Raw genomic sequence first — 24333 nt, 5'->3', positions numbered from 1 at the left:
TAATTAGGCCTATGCCCATTTTAATGGGACACCAAATAATTGACTGTAGCCCTAGTGTAGAAAACTGAGACTATGATTGGAGGCAGGCTAAGCTTATGGCTATAGATTGTTTATAGTGTATGGCTGGCTATAGATTTGAAAAATCTAGACTATGTCACCTTTATTAACAATAACCACGTAGCTGAGGCTTCCACCATTTCTATTCAATCATTCACAACGCAATTCTCAGCTGGAATGACTGGGGGTCCAATTTCAATCAATGGCGTCAGACGACCGCTGGAACTCAGACCTCATTCGCTGCACATTCAAAAGACTGACCACTCGCATAAACAAACACAGGAATGGATATAAACGAGCAGTTGACTTTTCATTTGATTTCAAAACATGAGAGGTGGGCTCAATGTTAGCTAGCAGCCTTGCACGTGACTCCTAAAAGGTGTTTTTTTTTTTCGCCCTTTCGACGTGATCAATGGAAACCAACATATGGGAAGCCGAAGCCTGATAGGCTGTCATCAAGCGTAACCCAAATGGTTCGTATTCTTGACAACTTGACAATTTAATGTTAATTGTTTTATCTAATACGCTTCTAGGATATGCTATTGAAAACATCGTAATCGTCAAAGTCAATCGACAGTGATCAGTCCGCTGTCCCCTGTCCGCAAAGGCCTGTTCGAATTAGCCAATATGATGATGTCATCGCGTCTCCACTTTTTCTTCAAGTTATGGCGGAGCTGAAGTTTTCAGCCTTGCTTGGTAAGTGTTCATTGACAGAGGTATGCCCTTTAAGTTCCTTTGTTGGGCGATGCATATTCATCTTCCGTCTTTCGCTACATGGTAGCCGTAGAAAGAAAATATTTTCCTGGTCACGGTTTAGCAAAAGTTGGATTGCATTGTTTGGAGTGATGTAGGAGTTTGGGTCGTAAGAAAAAAAAGGGCCTTTAGAACACTGTCAACAGTCCGCAACAGTGTTTCATTGTTCAAAATGCAGACAGACGATCATATTGGCTGTTGGATGCACTAATAGGTATGTAGCAATATATCATAAAATTAATTAAAAAGTAAAAACATCTAAGGATGAGTCATTTTCCCTGTTTTGTCATGTTTCCAGTGAAAAATTGGCCAAATTCAGATCGTCTGTTAGGAAGGTTATGCTATTGTGGTTTCGAGCAGATCCTAACAAGTGACGCTTAATCGCTCGGTGGATTTCAGTAGTCGTTTGTTGTGCTTTGAAATCTTTTATAGCGTAATTCGGCTCATAGATTGCTGATCGATAGCCTAATCATGATGATGATGAACGTGGTGTTTTGTTCTGTAACGTCTACTTCGCTCTCGTGCTTTGTAGCCTAATGCGCTGGTTCCGGAGATTTGTGTAGTAGTAGGCTAGTACTTTGTTACTTTTTACAGATTTGTGTTATCCCTTCGTATAAGGCATTTGTGTTTTTCTTGAATTTTTATGAATCTTTGTTTCCATATCACAGTCACGAGATATATCCTCCATAACAATGCAAATAATGTGTTTAACTGTATGAATTTGAGTCGAATATGACAGAAGGTCATGTTGAAAGACGGGAAATAAAAAGGCCTATTGCAACAGTAAACGTCTCTGTAATTAGCCAAATTGTCATTACTCCAGATTGCAGTGATTACTAGGCCTAACTATTTTTTTAGGATATGTTATAACAAATAACATTTATTTGTTGTAGTAATGTTATGATGATATGTTAGCCTATTGTATTTGAATGTAGCCTATTGCATTCAATATTTCACTCAGGCATGCATCATATATAAAGAGAAAAATGGCATGAAAATCTAGTTCTATAATGTATATCACTGGTGTTATTTCTGTGTTGCTTTGCTACTTCAGGCTATTGAGCATAGTAGTATATTAATGGAGCACCTACAAGGAGCTTGGAGGACCCTTAGCAATGGACTTGGAGGAAAAGACTCTGTGTTCGAGGGCCCTTGTACCTCTCCCACCGTGGTCCAAGGTTTTCCATATCAGCGTCGTGCATCAGATGACAGCAAAATCGCAGACTCCAAAACGAGCAGCACTATCCGAGTCTACCTCCCCAACCAGCAACGCACCGTAGTAAGTCAAAAAGACTGCCATATCCTTGTAATTCAAATGCAAAGCCTGTGTGTGGGTCTGTGTGTCTTTGAATAATATAGTGCATTGTTTTATGTGTCTAAAAGGTGAATGTACGGCCTGGCATGACTTTGCATAGTTGCCTCATTAAGGCCCTGAAGGTTCGGGGACTTCAGCCAGAATGCTGTGCGGTCTATAGGCTCCATCCCGGTCAAAGGAGGTAAACACTTCACTTGGCTCACATAATGTGTTTTAAATAATAGGCTGTGAGCTGATTTAGTAGATTAAAACATTTGGACTATTCGAGTATGGGAAAATATCCCACTTCTGGGGTCTAGACATGCTTTGGTGTACCTGAACACTCACAGCTCTGCAGGCTTGTGCTTGTATTTGTGTTTTGATATTGTCACAGACATGCATTGATTTAGATCATCTGCGTCCCTTTTTGAAAGTTGATTACTATACTAGGAGATGTAAACCAAATAGCCAAATGTTTATGTGTGTGTGTGTGTGTGTGTATGTGTGTGTTGTGAAGTATAAAGACTCGTATGGATTGGAACACAGACTCCAACTCACTCATTGGGGAGGAACTGCTGGTGGAGGTTTTGGATCATGTTCCTCTTACGACACACAACTTTGTGAGTTTCTCCCATGTCAAGCATTCTCCACCCAAACAGTCTCTTTCTTATTTACACAGCACTGGAAAAGTGGAGACACTGGCTGGTTTTGATTCCCTGTCTTTTACTTTTTCAGGTTCGGAAAACATTTTTGAAGTTGGCCTTCTGTGACATATGCCAGAAGTTCCTTCTAAACGGCTTCCGCTGCCAAACGTGTGGCTACAAATTCCATGAGCACTGCAGCACCAAAGTGCCGACGATGTGTGTGGACTGGAGTAACATCAGGCAACTGCTGTTAGTTTCTACCTCCATACTATCCTAACATGGAAAAAAGACCTTTTACTTTTCAACTTAACTTTCTAAAGTCATAAGTCATAGCAATATGAGCTGGACTTGCCACAGTGCATTTAGAAGTTTTAGACAATACATGTAGATATTAGGCCCAGGTAATGGCCAGACCACTGCCAATTGATACACAAATCACAGTCCGAACATGCAACAGTTTTAAGATTAAATTGTGAGTGTTCAAGGTTCGAAGGTGCAGACTTTCTTAGAATTACTTAGGTGTGTATGTGTTGCAGTTGACAGGCTGCAGACCCGGTGAAGAATGCTGTTGTGTTTTTCTTAGGTTGTTCCCGACTCCCGGTGAAAGTGGTGGCCCATCTTTTCCTCCCCTGTCGTCCCGTCGAATGAGGGAGTCCATTACCAGAGTGCCTAGCGGGTGAGCTTGGGTTGTCTTTCCTTACCCTCCAGCATGGCTTCTGTTAAATGGTCCTCTTGTTTCCCTATAAAACTTCATAGCCTTCTAATCATTATAAAAGGGCTGGGATGGTATCATTGGAGATAGTTTCACTGTAGAATGTCTCTCTAAAATTACAGTATTGTCTCTGGTTGTTGCTCTCCTTAAATTAATGGGATCTTATCACTGAGGTGATAAAACGTAACGCTTTGATATTAAAGGGTATTGCACTTTGTGAAAGACTGATGGCAGAGTGTAGTGCTTTGGTACGAGTGACGCCAAATGATCATTTAACAGATTACAAGATGACTCCATGACTGTAAAAAAAAGACATGATTTCTTATGCTAGTAAAACCCTCAACTGATTGTTAAGAAGCAGTAAAGCATATTAGTGCTTGCCACTGAGATGAAACAATCCCTTTTTTGATTACGTCCACAGATTCCTTGTAAGTCTAACCAATCCGTGGTACTTTTGAAACCCTTGCATGAAAAGAACGTTTTGTTCTTTCCATACTTCAACAATTTAAGAGTAGTTCTGCCAAATTAGTTTTCAGAAAGGATTATTTCCCTTCGTGCACACCGATGGCTATTATGCCATTGGAAATCCAGTTCTGTGCCAGAAATAAAGGATTTACCCTAAGTGTGTGTGTGTGTGTGTGTGTGTGTGTGTACACATGGGGTTGTTGGTAGAGGCTGTGTGTTCTTTTTGGCTTGTTTGTGTAACAACAGGTTTCAGCACTGTCGAAAAAACAGAGAGATGAGCGTGCAACTACGATAAGCGCCCCATGTGCTCACCCGTGTCTTATGTATGAGACAGCAGGTTCACTCCCACTGTGTGCCTGTGCACTTCACAATGCGGTGGACATCCGCGTCATCCCATGTGCAGTGAAGCAGAGCAAATGCATGTAGCTGGCAGAGCATCCTCCTCACAGTGTTTCTGTTATGTTTGTGTGCGTTAGGGCACACATGTTTTGGGTTTGTGGTGAAGTCAATGTTTTAACGCTCTCAAACGACTGAAAAGTTTCATACAAGATGTGAAACTCTAATGGCGGTTTCGTGCAGCAAGCTCAGTTGTTGTCACTGTACATTGATGTACTTCACATATTGTACCCTGGATGTAAACATAAAAAAGATAAACTTTTGTCAGATCATGTGGTTCAGATGCTGTGGTTCAGTCATCTGTATATTGTCTGCTCCTGTTGAGTCTTACTTACCTATTGTTCATCTTTGTGTATCTTTCAGCTCATTGCACAGACACTCAACCCCTCACGTCTTTAACTACCCCGCTCCTTACTCCACCTCTGGGTCAGCTCTGTCTCAGCGCCAGAGGTCCACGTCCACCCCAAATGTCCACATGGTCAGCACCACCCTGCCCGTTGACAGCAGCATGATTGAGGTAACAGCACAAGACAGAGTGCTCCTTTACATACTTTTGGTTGTTGTTTTTTTTTACCAAAGACCTCCCATGATTAGAAATTCACAGGAGGATGGTTCGTTTCCTTAAAGCTTTGTTGTGCTACAACCATTGGGCATGATTGTCCCTTCGAATGTTATAAATATTTTGTGGCTCACCATTTCAGTGGGGTATACTACGAAGCACGTTAGAGATATCTAGGCTATGTAGACATATCGAGGCTTGACAAAGCCTTGACTCAGGGGTATACGTTAAGTGATACTACGATTGCAGTTATGTGATATATTTGTCAAACTAGGCTTTCAGCTCAGATCTGTGCGCGTTCTCGGTGTTGGGATGACTTTGGCCAATCGTGTAACGTGGAGACTCACAAGACCGCCTCTATTTAAAAACAATTACTTCCGCATTCATGAGCGATAGCTTAATCTACACTGCGGTCTTTTTTTGTGTCTAACCTATAACATCAAATAAATCAATTGTCATCGCTTGTTGTATGGTATGCACGTCCATAGTGGGATATTTGCACGCACAGCACTATTAAAGCGCATTCAAGATCCAAAATGTTAGTAGAGGCGGAGCTCCACCTGTAAGATATATGACAGAATCCTACACGTGAGAACTTCGTTTTTAAGACAATTGATTGGTCAGTGTGCGGTAGATTACACGATTTGAGCTATAACTTAGCACATAACCTCCTCCCGACCAGGTTTGGTTGACCGCATAAGATACCATGGTGATATAGCGACACTAAAACAGATCCACTTTCGTGTCACAGCATAGCCTGGCTTTGAGCGCAACATACCTCGCTAACCCACTAATCGAGATTCGTAGTACACCCCACGGATCTTTTGTTTTGGTTGTAGTGCAACTCAGCTTCTTGGGACATGCATCTCAACAATCATAAATATCTCTTTTCTTTCTCTATCCTACTTGGTGTAATCCTAGTCAATAGGATTAACATGTTTTCCAAATCCTTGTCTTTTTCACCGTTTCACCCTTTTAACAATCATTTCTTAGTTTATATATAATATTTATCCATTATTTATGCATTTTCTCCTTTGCCATATTTAGTGTCCATTTTCCTCTTTTCCCCTTCACCTGTCCACTTTTCCTTTCTTTTCCTTGTCTATACCTGGTTGTTGTTTTGTGATGACGAGTAGCTAGATTGCCTGAATACCTCACCTAGTTCCTGGTGCCGCAGATTTTGCCTGAGGAGAAGAGTAGGTATTGTTCACCTCCACGATCTATTCTGCTTGCGTCTGAGAGAGTGAAACACATTTTAAGTTGCTGTACTGCAAGAGGACATGAAAACTATTGATTTCATGCAACCTTGAAATCTCTTGTCTTTCTAGGATGCAATGCAAGGTCATAGCTCAGGTAGGTCATATTAGACTTTTTGATTCTCAGAAATAATAATATTACAGGTGTGCTTATAACACTATGAAGGCATTGCCCATTTTCAAGCCTGTGGAAATGATTTCCCCTTCTCAAGGTGGAAGCTCTCCAAGTCAGAGCCCAACTGGATGGTCCCAGTCCAAACCACCAGCCCCCGCACAGAAAGAAAGGGCAGGATCCTTTGGTTCTCAGGAGAAAAACAAGATTGTAAGTCCAAATTCTGATTGACAGTAGGCTGCAGCACCATCTAGCTGCCGGCAGAATGAGGCTCCTTGAAGTTCATGTTGGTGTTTTTTAAAAACGGGGCCTGACGTTTGCTGGTGTCTGCAGCGGCCACGGGACAAGAGAGACTCCAGCTACTACTGGGAGATTGAAGCTAGCGAGGTGATGCTCCAGTCACGAATCGGCTCAGGCTCCTTTGGAACTGTGTGGAAAGGGAAATGGCATGGTAAGTTTTGTTTTGTTTGTGTAAGCGGAGTATTTAACCATATATGTGTATGTCATGTGTCTTGCATATATTAGACCATTTACAAGCAGTTTTGGTCTAATAAGTCTTTTTTTTTTTTTCCCTCAGGCGATGTTGCTGTAAAGATATTAAAGGTGACAGACCCTACACCGGAGCAGTTCCAAGCTTTCCGTAATGAAGTTGCAGTGTTACGGTAAAGCTCCCTGTTAGCAAGCTTCTATCACTAGACAGTATGGGTACTGCTCCATCATTAGACACTCACTGATATGTTCAGGCCTTTACAGCATGGTGTATTTTGGGCTGCTGTTGGTATTCTTATACACATCTTTCAATGTTGATTTTTTTTTTGTCTGCTTCTTTATCTGACTACAGGAAGACCAGACATGTCAACATCCTGTTGTTCATGGGCTACATGACAAAAGACAACCTTGCCATTGTGACGCAGTGGTGCGATGGGAGCAGCCTGTACAAGCACCTCCACGTGCTCGAGACGACCAACTTTCAGATGTTCCAGCTGATTGACATCGCTAGGCAGACCGCTCAGGGCATGGAGTAAGGCAAAATGAACTCAAACCTGCCCTGCAATGTTTTGCATATTTTGTTTTTCATTCTGTAACTTTTATCGTATTTGCATTGTTAGTTATGAATTTCAGAGTTCTATCAAATGTTTTCATTGTCAAAGCAGGAGCCTGCCATGAATAGTTTGGGAACAGCAGATTGCTGTTTTTGTTTTTTTAACACCAGGCAGGAAGTTTTTTTAATAATTTTGTTACCTTTTTGTTTTTTTAGCTATTTACATGCAAAGAACATCATCCACCGTGACATGAAATCTAACAGTATCCTTTCTGAAATAAGTCTTGAACATAAATATTAATTTACTAGCTTTGCAGAGCTTTGCACAAAGCCTGAGAATATTATGGATTAGTTTATCAGTCAGGACCTTAACGGCAGTTGTTCAGACATCTTTTTGCATGAGGGCTTGACCGTGAAGATTGGGGACTTTGGCTTAGCCACTGTGAAAGCTCGATGGAGTGGATCCCATCAGGTGGAGCAGCCTTCAGGGTCCATATTATGGATGGTGAGTGACATGTGCTTTTGTCTAGAAAAGCATACGCATTGTATAAATACGCTGCCACCGGGATGGATATTAGTTAAATGCTGGGAGTACACAGGCTGGAGACACCTCAATTGACTGGCTGTACTAACCTACTGCAGCCCCACTAAAGCACCAATCATATGTTAACTGTTTGCATATCATCATATTGGTTCAGAATGTTTAGTTTCTCTCAACATGCTAATCATTTTGTACCCACATTTAGATGAAGTGTTATGAAAATAATGCATTTGGCTTTGTAAAACTATTCTATAGTTCTTTGCATCACTGACTACATATCAAATTGAATGTTTTTATCTCTCTGTCTAGGCCCCTGAAGTAATCAGAATGGAGGACAACAATCCGTACAGCTTCCAGTCAGACGTTTATTCCTACGGAGTCGTCCTGTATGAGCTGATGACGGGCGAGATCCCGTACTCCCAGATTGCCAACAGAGATCAGGTAAGGAGTGCAACTACGATGTTACAAGTCTGAAAAACTCTGTACATGAACCTACATTGGCCTCCTGTTCCTTAAATTGAATTGCTTAAAGAGAAACTATGACCTTTTGAATGAGTAAAACTAACTCAAACGTGTCTGTTTGTATATCTGAATTGGCATTACATGGTATCGGTGAAAGAGGCATATTGTTAGGATGTTGCATCTATATATACTGCAATTCATTCAGCCCCCCACATTACTGTACAGCCCAGGATGGTTATACACGCGTTCAGGGAACACTGTCCCATCCTGGTCCTGGATCTTTCCTTGCCTGGTTCCTGGACCACCAGTCTCACTGAAGCAATTGCCCTGGAGCTAACCTAAATTTAGGCCTGTAATTTAATCTTCTCCCCTACCCCAACCACGGGATGGGATGCCACTGTACAGAACGGGATTAGACTGGAGCATGTGCCGACTGCCTCTCCTGAAGACTCTTGGGTGTTGGTGTGTTGTGTTGTGTTGATATCACTGTGGGGCTTTTCATGTTTCATTTCTCATTTCTCTTCCTGTGCTGTAGATCTGCTGTTTCTCATTATCATGGATGGTCATTTTTCTTTTTCACCCAGTCCTGAAAGCTGAACCGTTATGAATAGAGTTTAAGTGAGTGAATAGCTGCATGTATAGCAGCAGATCCAGAAAAAAAAAATGTAAATATTGAAATCATTTCTCTCCGTTCAGATAATCTTCATGGTGGGCCGGGGATACCTATCTCCAGACCTCACCAAGCTGTATAAGAGCTGCCCCAAAGCCATGAAGAGACTCGTCGCCGACTGCATCAAAAAGTCCAAGGATGAAAGGCCCCTCTTTCCACAGGTGTGCTAGGTTGCCTAATACTTACTCATTCAATTCAGGTCCTACAATGGCAAAATGCTGTAAAGAATCCATTAAATATTCTTCCTGGCTGATTTCAGATTTCTAAATACCGCTCGTTAAATACTAATGGAATCAATATCAAAGTGTCAGAGCCACTCCAAGTCATTCTCATGAACAGAATTAAGAAATGTGGAATCTGAATGCAGAATTTAGTAATCTGTATAAATGTGAGTTAAGTGACTCTGAATATAAATATATATATGAATAAATCAGTGTTTGTTTTTGCACCTGTCACCAGTGTAGCTTGAGTAACTTGTCCCTAGAACCATTTCAGACAGATTAGTAGCTAGGATTTCAAGGCTAATTGCATGAAAGAATTTTGGGCTCAGAGCTAAGTACATTCTTCATGGATATGAGATTTGGAATACATTTGGCACTAAAAGGGGCCAAGTGTTTTTCGACAGACTTAAACTTTGCATTGAATATTATTATTATTCACAATTATATTATAGTGCTCATTCTCTGCTCTAACCGGTCTCCGTCTCGGTCTTTGTTGGCCTGTGTAGATATTGTCGTCCATCGAGTTGCTCCAGCATGCTCTTCCCAAAATCAACCGGAGTGCCTCCGAGCCCTCACTGCACAGAGCCTCGCAGACAGAGGACATAAACTCCTGCACTTTGACCTCCATGAAGCTGCCTGTTTTCTAGTGCTCACTCTAGGACATATGTCTACCTCTGTTAAGCCATGGACATATGGACGGACGGACAAGAACTGTGTCCGCTGAATGGCTGTTCACAATATGTGCTTACAGAGGAGGACATGGCCTCGAGGTGGACGTCTGGATGTATGAAGGGAACGCTTGAGAGAGAGAGAGAGCGAGAAAGAAAGAAAGAAAGAAAGAGGAGTTGCCTTTGGTCTTTTGATGGCCGTCGAGGGCACTGGTTGGTCTCCCCCTCGTACCTCATGGCTGAGGAGAAGTTGTCTTCTTTCAGCAGAGGAGCAGAAATGACCTCCGTGGGGACTGAAGGAAGCATCGTTTCCGTTTCACTGTTCAGAAGCAGATTTATTTTGTGCCCTTATAAATTCAAATCACCGTGCACACTAACAAATTGACTTTTTCTTTCTCTCTGCCGTCCATGTCAAGTGGGCACGGTGATTTTCATAAAGTAGTTCTTTTTGGCCATAAAATGGTGTTAATATAACAATTGATGGTCAGCAACAGTTCATTTTTTTAAATCCACTTAGCAGTCCTGTACTGTTTTTGAAGGGTTCTTTTTTGAAAATGTGGAGATTTTTGTTTAATGATCATGTTTTATTTTAATAAAAAAAGTAAGTTAATCTTAATTATCAGTAAATATCACAGTTAAACACAGCTTTCATGTTTTTTGCAGTTCATTGTTTTCTTTTTTTTTTTGCCTGGTAGATTCTCACAATGCAATCAGCAGTTTGTGCTGAAATTAGTTCCAGGGTATTTCTTGGAAATAAAACTCGAGCACTTTATTCCACTGTTGCGTGGTGAGGTTATGTAACATTAAAACTGAACGTCCAGGGGAGAGTTGCATATTTTCACGCTCCCATTGAGTAATGTCTACCACACGCAATCGGTCGAGTCCAACATGGTTAAAGGTGCATTATGTGTTCTTAGCCTTTGCCTTACTCCTGTGATCCAATTCTCAAAGGATGACAAAGATCCCATTTTCCAACAGTATCACTGTACTGCTTGTTTCTCTGCTCCAGCCAGGGCACCTTTGATCTTGAAATATAAATGAATGCGTTCTAATATCTGAAAGAAAGATTTTGAAATATAAATGAATGCGTTATAATATCTGAAAGAAAGATCTTGAAATATAAATGAATGCGTTATAATATCTGAAAGAAAGATTTTGAAATATAAATGAATGCGTTATAATATCTGAAAGAAAGATTTTGAGATAGCACTGAAGACACAGCAATATTGGGAAACATGCTATCATTTTGTCTGTCACAAACATCGTCTGATGATTTCAGAAACTTTTTTTTTTTTATCTTTCACAACAAAAACATTGGTTCCTGATGGTGGTGTCATTTATGTCTCAAGTGATAAGTGTTGCTGGTGTGTGTTGATGACGAAGCAAGTGGGTAAAAATTGCAGTCTGGGATTCTTGCTCTTGCTGTTCGCTTCTCTAGTCCTCTTAGTGGATGCTTGTCATTAGCCTTGTCTTTTGATTGAATAAGTCAGCAGCACAGAGGCTAAGGGAGGGGGTGGCCTCAGCTGACTATGTGAATTGGGACATTAGTACCACAAAGGCCTAAACAGTGATAGTGTTGTATAAATAGCTTGGGAAAGGTCTCCCTTAATTTGTCATTATGGTTAACGTGGTGAATAAAATGTAAAAAAAAAAAAACACAAACAGAATGGACAAAAACGTTAGGTCATGGGAGTCTGCTGACCTGGCAGTTTCTCTATGCATATAATTATCTCGTTGTGGTCCTTGGTGTCTATTTCTGCTCTCTGTTTCTTTGTGATAGTATGGCCTTATTACACACTCTAACCAAAAATGACACATGCCATGTCATTACGAAACCAATGGTGAGGCAGAATATTGTTCCTCTGCTAGAATCAGGCCTGTCAAACAGCTACTGCTGCTAAAAGCTCAGGCTTAAAGTACTTCCTCCAGTGTACTGAAGAGATGTCTCTGAATGATTATAATATTGATGCTGGATTAGTGGCTCATTACATGAAGCAATCATGCTTGTTTCCGTTACAGTTTCAGTGCAGTTTCTGTGGTAAGTGAGAACATGGTCATCGGTCCATGTGAAATGCATTAAGAATTTTGCTATGTAGACCAGAGGCATGACATTTACAGAGGTACAGTATATACTATACTTATACAAGGCAAAGTGCACATTCAACCTTTATGTCACAAAGAATAGTGTGCCTTCTAGTGGCCTTCAAGTCCATTACAAATACAGTGGTTGACAACCTCGACAATATGAAACTCTTAAGTGAAGAATTACAATAATTTTCCCAACGGTATTTTTGTCCCTCGAGCATCACCAAAGCCTTTATTATAAGTTAAAACATTTTCCAAACATTTAGATATTAAATTTGTAGTGTATTTAGAGATAAATAAAGATTTATGACAAATATAATTTAGAGATTGGGAGTAGATGTAGTCTGCATCAGTTGTCTGCACTAGTAAAGGTCCCTCATGATCTCCCCTAGCAGGGGGTGCAGACACATGTCCAGCTCTGTCTTCTTGAGCAGGTTGATCTGGCGGACGTGGTCGGCCACCAGTGGCTGCAGGTCTGTCATCTTCTGCAGGAGCTTGGCGAAGAGCTGTGGTTGGTCAGGATGCACCGTCTTCAGGTGGAACTCTAGCACCTGCAGAACCATTTCCTGCAGATCCTCCACAGACTTCACGTTCACCAGGCCCGGCCGGTCTTCACATGGTAACCAAGCAACCACAAGGTCAAGCAGATGGTTAAACAGTTGCTTGATTGAACAGAGATGTACAGATGCCAGTAAATTAAGCTGTGCTGAAGTGAATTGTGAGTAAAAAGTCTGTTATATGATGCCAAACAATACTAATTTTGATTTATGTGCTTATTTATATTTATTTACATACAGATATTCAGTGTTTATATATGTATATATATATAGTATCTACTGTAGAATTGTCTGTGGCACTACCTATGACAAATTATAAATCACTAAAATTGTTGTATGAGGTACAGAAAAAAAACAACAGATTTATATTCATTAATTCAAGTCTACCCTTAGCAATTGTAGTTATTCTGGGAAGGTTATAATTGTTGTTGTCTTTATAAATGTTCTTTCACTCTCTATAGTTACCTCCACAGAGGATGACGACTGCGATGAAGAGAGCAAGGTCACTGTCATCCAGGTCCAGCATGTTGAACCTGATGGCAAAGTCGAACTTGGGCTCCAGGATCCCACAGAATGGCTCGCGCAGGCTGCGCAGGAACTCACGCGTTATGAAGATTTGACCGTAAGAAAACAGCGTGCCGTCCTTGTTCATGAGCGGCGCCCACAGGAGGATCAGCACCTCCATGGCGCCGTACTTCAGCAGTGTGATCTGGTCGTTCAGGTCCAGGTTCACGAAGCCCGGGATGCTTTTGGCGAAGTCGGTGATCTCACGGATGCTCTCGGCGGAGCGGATTTGTACCCGGCGGAAGAATGTCAGCTCATCAGCGGCAGGCTCCAGAATCATGTTGACCTCAGGCTTCTGCTGGGGCAGCTGTCTGCAGTTTAGGAACTGCTGCCCGGCCATGAGGGACTTCATATCGTGGATGACAAAAGGCTGAAAAACACAAAAACAGACGAATGGCTTCATTATTTCAGCTCTGTCATTTTTGTGTATGCCCGGCGCCCGCAATGAAAACTTAACAACAGTATAGGCACTAGGCCCAGTATAGGTCCAGCACAAATGAAGGCCATTTTACCGCATGGTTGCTGGTCTTTCCTGAGAGAATAGCCTTGGCTTTGCTCTTGGGTACAGGGAAGTGTTTGATATAGGAATCATACAGCTGTTTGGCAAGTGATCTCATCTCAGCAGCCTCCCTGTCTAGCTGCTCCATTTCCTTGGCAATTTCACCCAAAAGCTTCTCTCTCTCAGTCTGGGGCATTCGACCAAAGCGAATGGCTGACAAAAAAACACAGGAATGTAATAGGCCACTGTAGATAAAGGGAATCAAATTCATGCCGAGGGCAACAATACAGAGTACAGCATTATAGTTGTCAGTTTTTAATTGGAACATCTATCATAACTCAAGGCATCTTTTAGGTTTTATATCCAATAAGACTGAACATGTACTGTATATCAAAATATAATTTGGGCAAAAGCTGGTCTCTCAAAAGTTGGTCCTTACCATTGTGGGACATGCCTACTAAAAGACACTTCTGAAAACGGCAATACTGACACTTGTTTCGGCTTTTCTTTTGAATGCGACACTGCAGGCCACAATGGTCATATATCAAATTCAGTCGAACCGTTCTTCTGAAGAAACCCTGTGGAAAAAAACACTCTGAAATAAGCCTGAATTTAAGCTATGTAAGCAGAAGGAGGTATGTTCAATCAGAGGAATGAACTAAATGAACATTATGAACTAAAAAAGTTAGAACAGTCTGTGAAGAATACTCAATCTCAATCAGCTAGTTGCACATTACAGGAGATTCGTTAATATACTGTATGTCATGGTGTATATAATAATTGCTTACATCTTTTGCCACCAGACTTATGAGCAGTTTTTATCCATGTGCCATAAAAGAACTAAACACTAGCAAATAATGGTGCATAACAGCAATCTTTCTGCATTACAAATGTGCAATATCTGACTTATTTATTGCTGTATTCATTTTATTTATTGATTTTAACGGTGAAAGGAGAGGCTGAGGTTGATTGTCTGTCTTTTATCTTGTGCCTTTTTGTTTTTATATAGGGGCACTGATACCAGTTCTCTGCGTACCGCTGAAGGAGAGATGCTGGAAAATGTCATTGTACAACTGCTGTCCAATGACAACAAAACCTATTCTATTCTATTCTATTCTATTCTGTTCTATTCTATTCTGTTCTATTCTATCTTTCAGAGGGAATATAACTTGTCAACATACCTTGCAGCCCTCACAAGCATGAACCCCATAGTGGTAGCCTGAAGCCCTGTCTCCACATACTCTACACTCAAGGTTCACCAGGGCAGACGTGACGTCAGTGTGCAGCTTGAAATACGAGTAGTTTGGTTCTGAGAGCTCTGACGGTGACCTGGGTTCAACCTTTATGGAGTCTGGAATTGGAGAAACAAACAAACAATGAGAATGTGACCATGAACTTGAGGAAACTCAAATAGACCTAGTGATGAAGGAGATAAACACAAAGCCAGACGTGAAAACAAGGTTACCCTCGCTGAGCACTGTGAAGGTTCTCTCTCCAGGAGACTCATGGGGTTGCTCTGTGGGGGGGCACTCTTGTGAGTGGTCAGAACTGACGCTGCTCTCGTCACTGGGAGGGCTTGGGTAGTGCAAGGTGGACAGGGCTTTCATGTCAAACATGTGACAGCTGTCAGTGTGTTCGTCCCACTCCACAGGACCACGTCCGAAACTCAATGGCCAGGTGAGGATCTGTGCGTCCACCATCCCTAGTGGTCACAGAGAGAGGGTGAAGGCTAGAAAGGAAAGAAAACACAGAAAGATGATTGTGTCATCCTCAATGCTTCAACAAAAAGGCAAGTTTATATAGTGCATTTTATACACAGGGGTAATTCAATATGCTTTACATAAACAAAAGCAAAGCAACAATAGCAACAAGATAAATGGGCAATAGTCAAAAAAAGTACATACAATAGAATAAGTAAAACGCATAAAAGACACAAACTAGAATGGTTAAAAACATTAAAACAAAGAGTGCATCTTAACAGGAAGTGCATTTTTATCAGTTAGCCGAAGGCATCTGAGAACAGTTTAGTCTTAAGTGTAGATTTGAAACTAGCTGCAGTGTGGCCACTTTTGATGTCGTCCAGAAGTTGGTTCCAGATCTGAAAAGCATGGCAGCTAAAGCCTGCTTCACCATGTTTAGTTCTATAGAGCGAGTTTTACAAACAAGTAATTTTCCTGTGACCTGAGAGGTCTGGAAGGTGTGTTCCACTGAAGCATGTCTGATAGATAATTAGGTCCCATTCCATTTAGTGATTTATAAACAAGCAGTAGCCTAATGCTTTCAAGTCAATTCTGTGACTTGCTGGAAGCCAGTATAGACACTAAAGTATTGGAGCAATAGGGTTTGTGAGAACCCTAGCTATGGAAAGCCCATTGTAGTAATCTACCCTGCTGGAGAAAAATTCATGAATTAGTTTTTCTAAATCATGTTTTGACATAAGACATACGTTTTTTCGGTAACTCTTTACTTGACAGTATCGACATAAGAGTGACATGACACTGTCATGACACATGAACCCTAACCCTAACCTCTTACCTTAATCCTAACCCTAAATCTAACCCTAATCCTAACCCTAACTTGTTATGACAAAATCCAAATGACACACTCCGAATGACAGAACCGTTATGTCATAAACGTTTATGACTTGTTTATGACACGTTCATGACAGTGTCATGTCACTCTTATGTCGATACTATCAAGTAAAGTGTAAGCGTTTTTTCTTTGTACAACTAAAGAAAAGTTTGACATTCAGTTGTTAACTTTGTCAATACAGTCAATACATAAAGATTCAACCAACAGGACTTTATACATTTATGTGTCATCCGCATCGCTAGGAAATCTAGTTGTTCTTGATGATTTGTCCGAGTGGGAGCATAAAGGTTGTAAAAAAGGTTGTAAAAAAGGTTATAAAGGTTGAATAATAGTGGCTCGAAAATCGACCCCTGGAGAGCACCACAGGTCAAGGATGTTGGTGTTGAGGTACAGTTGCCGATTGCAACTAGAAAACTGAAACTCCTTTCTTATGATTTCAGCCAATTGATAACTAATTCAACCCAATGTTCAGGTCTTTGTAGTCAAGTCACTTTATTTATATAGCACATTTAAAAACAACAGGAGTTGACCCTACATGTAAGGCAGAGGGGTAATAAACTGTACATACAAATATGGAATCAGAACCCAGAGTTACAAGGATTGATGGAGGGATGAGATAAAATATAAAAAAATACATGAAAAAGAATAAAAAGATGAATTCAAGTAAAGTAGGGATGAAATAATAAAATAGATAAACATAATAAAACAAAATAAAACAGTAAAACAAGCAATAATAGCATAAAAATACTATGATACAGTTAAGAAAAAAAAATAGGGTAGGAGCAGGCCTCAAGAGGAAATAAAAGCAAAAGAGAAAAGGTGGGTCTTTAAATTGGATTTAAAACAAGCAATAACACTAGAACTGATGTTTTGCCTGCATCTTTGTTGAGGCATATGCTATTTAAAACCTTGATAAGAGCTGTTTCAGTGCTTTGACTGGTCCCGAAAACCTGACTGAAAGTAATCAAAATACCTATTCAATGTTAAGAAGGTGGTCAGTGGATTATAGCCAAAAAAAATGGCTGCAGATTGTAGAACAACTTTGCATCATCAAATAATGATCAAAAGAACAGCAAATGAATTAACATTCTCACAACAATATTGACATTTTCACTGGCATTTTAACCCCTTTAAGCATGTTAACATCCATATCAAGAATATAATACATTACTCACTGACTGTATTTCCTGAAGGCACAGTTCCGCAGTCACCCTGTTAGCTCCTGAGCTAACAGAGAGAGTGTTCAAAATGATAGCAATGACCCTTACAGGAAACATTCCCCACCACAGCTTTCCCATTTGATTATAGCGAAATGTAGTTAAAGTGTGTGTGCTCATGCCAAACAACACTGCCTGCCAAGCCACCAGCACCAAATGTAGTCCTATCACTGCAATTTTTTCTTAGTCCAGCTTGCGTCAACAGCACTGACTGCAGTAAATATGATAGCCTTTCAAATCAGATATCTTATTCCTATTTACAATATTCAAAATGTGTGGTTAATCTAATGTAGAGCATTATACTGTAGATCTGACGATCATGTGAGGCCCCTGTCTGATCCATGACTTTACTACCTTGGGCTATATTATAGTCAGATCTCACAGCATACTATGTTCTCCCACTTGCTCTTGTGCAATATTTTTGTCATGCGTCAAATCAGGGTACCTTTTGCAGGGTTCAAACTTCAACCACAGGGAGTACAGACTCAGCCAGGTCTCTGATTAATAAACCACCAATGAGAGCGTCCTTTAAAAAGATTTGCAAGTGTTTCCTTCCTGATCTGAACATTGCAGCACCTGTTCAAATACAGCCTGAAATATGTGTGTTACATAAGTCATTCCAGAGAAAAATGAGTGAATTGCCATGTTTTACAACCATGTTCTCGTATAAGATAATGTAAATATGCATCGCAGACAGATTAGCAGGGCATATGGGCTGTTTAAGTCTATCAGCTCCTCCATGTACTCAAAGGGTGCTATAAGCACTTATCTGCTCTGCAGCTTTACTTCAGAGATGCAGAACCCATTAAACCTGTTTTAGAGCAAAAGAGTCTTTCGGCCTGCATCAAAAAGGTTCTTAAAGGACTTGCAAAGTGCCTTTACTCTACTTGAAGAATCACACTCTTGTGACATGCTGACATATTACTAAATAGCTTGAGCTGCATGAAAAGAATGTCCCATATGCAGAGGAATTGAATGCATCCCATCACAACCAAACTGAAGAAGCAGTATGCCACAATTTGCCAATTTTTGAAGCTAGGAGTACCTTTAAATTAATCTGTATGGTGTATGGTCATGTGAAGAAGACATAAACACAGCGGATTTTCCAACTGTGCCAGTATTGTGCCCATTCAGTTCTGTGGTCCATGTCAGACCACCCTGTGAAAATGTAAAAAGCGTTCAATATCGCCAAACCACCTACTGTAGTTAGCATGCTATCAAGCCTTTTATCAATGATAATTGCACTGCTGTTGGTGTTTTGTATGCTCTGTTCATGCCTTCTCAGTGATTAGATTGCCAGATGCCTGTTTTGTCTCATATACAGTGTAGGGTATGTGGCTGTTTTGTCTCATATACAGTGTAGGGTATGTGGCTGTTTTGTCTCATATACAGTGTAGGGTATGTGGCTGAAATGACAATAAAAACCCACTTGACGACTCCATTGCACCATATAGCTCTTTACGTAACGTGTGCTTTTTCTATGCATGGGGCCATGTTAAAAAACCAAAAACATTATTTGAAATCTTTCACATCTAAAGGATTATTCAATACCATCACATGGAGGTCATTCAGCACACCAACATGAAAGTGCTAAGAAACACTAACCCCATTAAACCCAGACCCACTGATAAGTGTAAGCGTACAGGTGTTCATTTAGGAAATCTTCACAATGTGTTGTACTGGGTTCACCATGCATATTTAGTTATGTGTTAAATTAAATGAGGCAGATGTTGCTATCCCACCAAATAGGCCTAGCCTATTACAAACAGGGGCATGAATGCTGGAGAAACAACCCACACATGCGAATGTAAAAGTCATCACACTTAAACAGGAATTCTGATTATTTCACAGGACTTTTCCTTTTTCAGCAACATAAAACACGCTAAAGTACTAAGATATTGCTCTTCTATTGTTTATAACTGATAATATAGTGATATTCAACTACAATTTAGGTAAGAAAAGTGCTTGTCTGAGTAGGCAAGTTGTAGTTTTTGTTTCATGATAAGTTAGGCCACTGTAAATTTACCCAAACATACAGGCCATTTAAGAGCTAAGTAAGTGATAGTTCAAGAAACTGAAGGGTAGGCCTATACATTGGACTGCAACACATGCCAATTAACTTGATTCTTCTGACACTGAATACATGATTGGCAGTATGATATAGAGTGCTTTAATGTGCACTGAATGAAGGCTATCACAAGAAGGTCATGGGAGATCACAAGTGAAAGACACATCTTCAGTCAAGGCTTACAATTAAGACAGACCCGGTGTCTTACAGTTTGGTAAGTTACAAGGTAATATCAAAATACTTACTTCACAGTGATTCTTGTTACCTTGGATAAGTGTTGCGGTTTCCTTCGGGACTGGACAGGTTGGTCAGGCTGTGAGGTTCGGTGAGGAAATGTCAGATAGCCTGCAGTCCCTTACATAACATCGGCTATAGACGTTGATTTTACTTGTTGTCCTTGTGTCTTGTGCTTTGTGCGATTGTTCCTTTAGTTTTTAAATCCATTTAGATCTTAATTGAGATTCGCAAACGCGTGAAACAGAAACCATGTAGCCTACCCACATTCGTGAAAAAATAAATAATAGGCTATTCGTAACCTTTCAAATACAGTCGACGGGCTACTCTACATCGAGTCCTGTTGATTTATGTCTTTTGTGGCGACCGTGTGTAGGCCTACATAAATCATATAGTAAGGTCATCCCGTGTGCGTTTCTGACAACTGCGTGGGCCTATTTTCCGTGATCTGCCGGGGGCTTTGCAGGTTGTGGGTAGAAAGACGCATGTGGACTTTGGAACTGTACTGCAATTACGTTTATCACAGGTCGTATGTTGACTGAAAACGACCGTGTTTATTTGCACTTATGTTGAAAAAAGGTGGTATTGTTCCTTGTGCAATGATACAATACAGAACTGGCCTAACTTTAGTAAGGTGTTCGAGTCTGTGGGACCCGTTTTCAATGTAAAGAAAAAATATGCTAGGCCTATTTATTATTTCTTCTCATTGGCCTTGGCTCTGTGAAGAACATAAAATAACATATTTTCAATGACTGCACACGCTACCCCCCCCCTACACATAACTATTAGATGGTGTTCGGACCCTAATAATTGTAGGTTCTATCTACCTTCTCTGGCATTTAAGCCATTGGAAGCAAGTGACAAACTCCCTTTTCTAGTCAGCTAGTTAATGTTAGGCTAGGTCAATTAACAACCTGATATGCATATGGGCCTATTTTTGGGATTTTGCACAGCGTCTATTGTAATAGCTCCTGTGTCCTCATACTGTGACCTATCATCAAATGCCTGGTATCCCCTGAAAGCTGAGACCTTGTAGAATTTTTAGAAACTGTCAGAATGACTCTGTTATGTACTGTCAAGGTGCTACAGTAGCTGGAATATTGCTTTTTCTTTCAGGCGGTTATGTAAATCCCTGGAAATGGCCACATTTCAGATGTGAAAGTCCCTAAAAGGGCCACTGAAACACATCAGAGGCCCACTCCCAGGTGTTGTGAAGATAAATATCTAAGGAAATGTTTGTACAATGAAGTATGACCCCTTTAGAGCCATTTTTGTGTGGAAATGCTCAGCTGGTTCAACCTCCACGTTCTTCTTCTTTGCCTGTCTTTTCGGCATGTTTTCTGCTTTCTTCTTCTTCAAAAGATCCAAATGATCCTTGAATTTACCCTTGGGGATCAATAAAGTATCTATCTATCTATCTAACTGTAAAAATTGCGACTGTATTCCTCTGACGAGCCGGTCGTACTAGTAAGCTATCGTTATGCACAACGAAGGTGGACTCAATTTCCCAGAGTTCCCCTCACCGGAGGTGGTTGTACCATACGTCATTCGAAAGGTCTACTCGTTGGCTACAAGACGATCTTTGAACCATCCTCGTAGCTTGTCATAGGCCAGAGCTATTGTCAATCAAAGCTAACTTATCCATTAGCCAGCTCGCATGGCTATCATGCTTCTAACACGTGTTTCTCGACAACGGTACGTCACACAAAGTTGTCACTGGTGTCTACGTACTCAGGAGAGCTTCCTGAACACGCTGAGTGGTGTGAATCCCGGCGATACATAGGATAAGCATACGAACTATGTGGTTTTCTGTCAGAGAAAAGTTATCGTTTGTTTTTTTACAAACTAAACGGTACTGTTTGGGTGGAATTATGCATCTTCTAAACGTAATGTCGACAAAACACGGTGGATATTCGGATTCTCGTGCTTCTTGTGAACAGTATGACACCAAGCATGTTGGGGTAGCCTGAAGCCCGGGATGTACACAAAGGCTGTAATGTGAGGAGACACGGTGGTGGTGGGGGCATTTGGAAACGTGACTAGTGATACAAATTGTAGGTTTTAGCCGTTCGGGATGGGTTTCATTCAGTCGACACGGATCTCAAATGAATCCTCAGGCTCATGGCTTTCCAATGGTGTATGCCATGACTATGTAGCTAGCACAATGACTCGGCTACGATATACTTTACATTGAGATTAGTGATTGAACGAGTGATTTGGGTCGATATCGACCCTGTGCTATGCAGAACAGGTTTTAAAGGTGTAGGTAGCATTCAGACTGGACTAGACTGGACACACTTAATGCATGCAAAATAATATAGCCTATATTTCATTATATAGGTAGTCTGTCTAAGATTTCATATCTCTTACTTTTTATGGTGATTAGGCCATTCTGACATACTTACTACACTGTAAAAAAGGAAAAGTCATGGCTTTCCAATTTATCAAACCATATTACCTTACAATTACACAAAATCTAATTTTGAATTAAACACATCCTTATTGTGTTCAAATAGTGATTCCGATTGAGTAATCCACTTTTTCTAATAGAATCAAGTATGGTAAGCGTCTATACTGTTTTTTTCTTTTGAACACAATGTTATTACGTTGAACTGACATATTTTGCAACAGCAATGAATTAATCCAACACAATCATGTCATATCAATGTAAAGCACCTATACTGAACCAGTGAGGCAAATTAACACGTGGGATGCCTTGGTGTCACCATTTCATTGGGTTCCCATGAGCCTTTGCAAGAAGAGATATTCATGCAGCTAACAGTGATGTCAAAAGTTTTCACGTGAGTTTCTTGAAGAGAGTTATGCTTAGAGACCAGTAGAATTTGGAGCCGAGTTGTATCTTATGTTATACTTTAAGATGAACCATGCTTTGTTCCCACCATGAATGTGTTAGGTATTGAGCATGCACAAAGTATCAGTGGTTTCCTCACAGGTGTTTTTAACTTCATTGAATGTTTCTTAAAACTGTGTCACAATATGTCCAAAACTATTGTCCTTTAACATTGATGTTGCAATACTAAGTACATCTGAATGCCTACTTTCCATGCCACCTGTATAACACAGTGACGTTGAAATTACATAAATACTTCATATAAATTTAACTTAATCAATTTCACTGAAATTACTTCATTAAATTGGGTTATAGCATGAATCAATTTCGCAAACATAGACATTTCATGTGCAACCGATGTAGGCTACATGATAAAATCAAGTAATTCCAGGGATTCTTTTTTTCAGTGTACATTCTGACATTTTTGTTCTCTCTTTATTGTGATTTAACTTAGACTTAAACCATATTTATTCCTTCTGGAGTTAGCAATGGACTTAGATTAATGTAGGAATTGAATAGTGATTGTGTGGCCTATGAGGGAAAACCCAGTGATATCCTTGGTACCATCAAATCCTATATGACATCACCGCTCTAGCTCCTAGAGTCTTGGCAGAGTTGGGCTGGGCTGTGAAGGTGTGTGCATGTAACTTTTGACCTGTATGTCCGATTTTCAAAAATGAGGTAGCCTACCATTGGAATCCTTGGATGAAGCCGAGTTCCATGCCCTTGGAAACACACAATTAAAATAGAGATGCTTTGAGAAAACTCTATTTTAATCCTGATTTTCTGTATCTAGCCAGCGCCAGTTTTACAGGTCATGTAAAAAAAGATGTGACAGTGCGGAGCGTGAATAGCCTAGAAATCTAGATGCACCCTAGCGGCAGCAAATGTAATTTGCTGCCAGGGTAGTCTAGCAACTCTTCGTTGGCTTGCGAACTGGAAAAATGTAACTTCGATAAGGCCAATCACATCGTGTATCGGTAGGCGGGCTTAACATAATGATTGATGGCAGAGTTGCAACTGTTCGGCGTGGATTCCCTGCTACTTCAAAACAAAGAAGATGGATGTTGCTGTACAGCGTGACACGAGTTAAAGTTGGCAAAAGTTTGAACAAGCCAACTAGCTCCGCTGGTCGGAAAACGCATGGGACTCATAAGTTGTAGCGCTATCCTATTGTGTGCAGAGGGAATTTGAAAGACAACGATTATCCTGCCCCTCGGACTGAGCACCCTACATCGTGATGTGGGTCTGGCTCGTCAGGCTAGAGCGTGAAGCCAATCCATGTCAAACAAATCTTTGTAGACCATGTACATGACCTGTATACACATGGATTGGCTTGGATTGGCTTTAAAAAAATATCATCTTTTTTTACATGACCTGTATACACATGGTTTGGCTTTAACCCTAGCAACCACCATAGCAACCGTGTTATTTAGCATAGCAACTACCATATGTAGCCTACCCTAGCAACACCCTAGAAACCATCTTAATTTCCCTAGCAACAACCTAGCAACCACCACTAAAATGTGAGCATGGCAACCACCATAGTGACCAATATGATTACCCTAGCAACCATGTTATTTAGCATAGCAACCACCGTATGTACCCTAGCAAAACCCTAGCTACCTTTTTTAATGACTCTAGCAATACCCTAGCAACCATCTTAATTCCTATACACATGGTTTGGCTTTAACCCTAGCAACCACCATAGCAACCGTGTTATTTAGCATAGCAACTACCATATGTAGCCTACCCTAGCAACACCCTAGAAACCATCTTAATTTCCCTAGCAACAACCTAGCAACCACCACTAA

General features: G+C 40.6%; 2 protein-coding genes across 5 annotated transcripts; one reads left to right on the top strand and one right to left on the bottom strand.

The window, feature by feature from the left end:
• Positions 1-279: 279 nt before the first annotated feature.
• On the top strand, positions 280-10624 carry raf1a (Raf-1 proto-oncogene, serine/threonine kinase a). 4 transcript variants are annotated; one of them, XM_076275643.1, is made up of 18 exons: positions 280-391; positions 591-753; positions 1865-2089; positions 2194-2306; positions 2622-2724; positions 2840-2997; positions 3332-3424; positions 4685-4838; positions 6209-6233; positions 6349-6458; positions 6582-6699; positions 6826-6910; positions 7090-7269; positions 7507-7553; positions 7677-7795; positions 8141-8272; positions 8990-9124; positions 9691-10624. In XM_076275643.1, exons 3-18 carry the CDS (start codon positions 1889-1891, stop codon positions 9829-9831), a joined length of 1914 nt encoding a protein of 637 aa, XP_076131758.1. In that variant the 5' UTR covers positions 280-391; positions 591-753; positions 1865-1888; the 3' UTR covers positions 9832-10624. The 4 variants fall into 4 exon arrangements, with proteins under 4 accessions (XP_076131758.1, XP_076131756.1, XP_076131757.1 ...); XM_076275641.1 differs by lacking the exon at positions 591-753 and having other exon boundaries at positions 288-530; XM_076275642.1 differs by having other exon boundaries at positions 288-753.
• Positions 10625-12299: 1675 nt separating this feature from the next.
• On the bottom strand, positions 12300-14102 carry LOC143114573 (peroxisome proliferator-activated receptor gamma-like). The gene is made up of 4 exons (XM_076276242.1): positions 13997-14102; positions 13571-13770; positions 12960-13428; positions 12300-12547 (listed from the first exon to the last, which is right to left on the bottom strand). Exons 1-4 carry the CDS (start codon positions 14007-14009, stop codon positions 12300-12302), a joined length of 930 nt encoding a protein of 309 aa, XP_076132357.1. The 5' UTR covers positions 14010-14102.
• Between the last annotated feature and the right edge of the window lie 10231 nt (positions 14103-24333).

Source organism: Alosa pseudoharengus, unplaced genomic scaffold (assembly GCF_046254945.1).
Source record: "Alosa pseudoharengus isolate Yale_2024_CS ecotype anadromous, Long Island Sound unplaced genomic scaffold, YU_APseudo_1.1 YU_APseudo_1.1_scf_9, whole genome shotgun sequence".
NCBI classification, from domain to species: Eukaryota; Metazoa; Chordata; class Actinopteri; order Clupeiformes; family Clupeidae; genus Alosa; species Alosa pseudoharengus.
This window is presented reverse-complemented; position numbering and strand designations above follow the sequence as displayed.

What these genes read in the sequence shown, in the direction of transcription:
- raf1a (XM_076275641.1), top strand. An exon ending in AGTAACATCAGGCAACTGCT is followed by an intron (nt 2,998 to 3,331) that starts GTTAGTTTCTAC and finishes TGTTTTTCTTAG; the next exon opens with GTTGTTCCCGACTCCCGGTG. An exon ending in AGATTGCCAACAGAGATCAG is followed by an intron (nt 8,273 to 8,989) that starts GTAAGGAGTGCA and finishes CTCTCCGTTCAG; the next exon opens with ATAATCTTCATGGTGGGCCG.
- LOC143114573 (XM_076276242.1), bottom strand. An exon ending in GAAAGACCAGCAACCATGCG is followed by an intron (nt 13,429 to 13,570) that starts GTAAAATGGCCT and finishes TGTGTTTTTCAG; the next exon opens with CCTTTTGTCATCCACGATAT. An exon ending in AGTCGTCATCCTCTGTGGAG is followed by an intron (nt 12,548 to 12,959) that starts GTAACTATAGAG and finishes TACCATGTGAAG; the next exon opens with ACCGGCCGGGCCTGGTGAAC.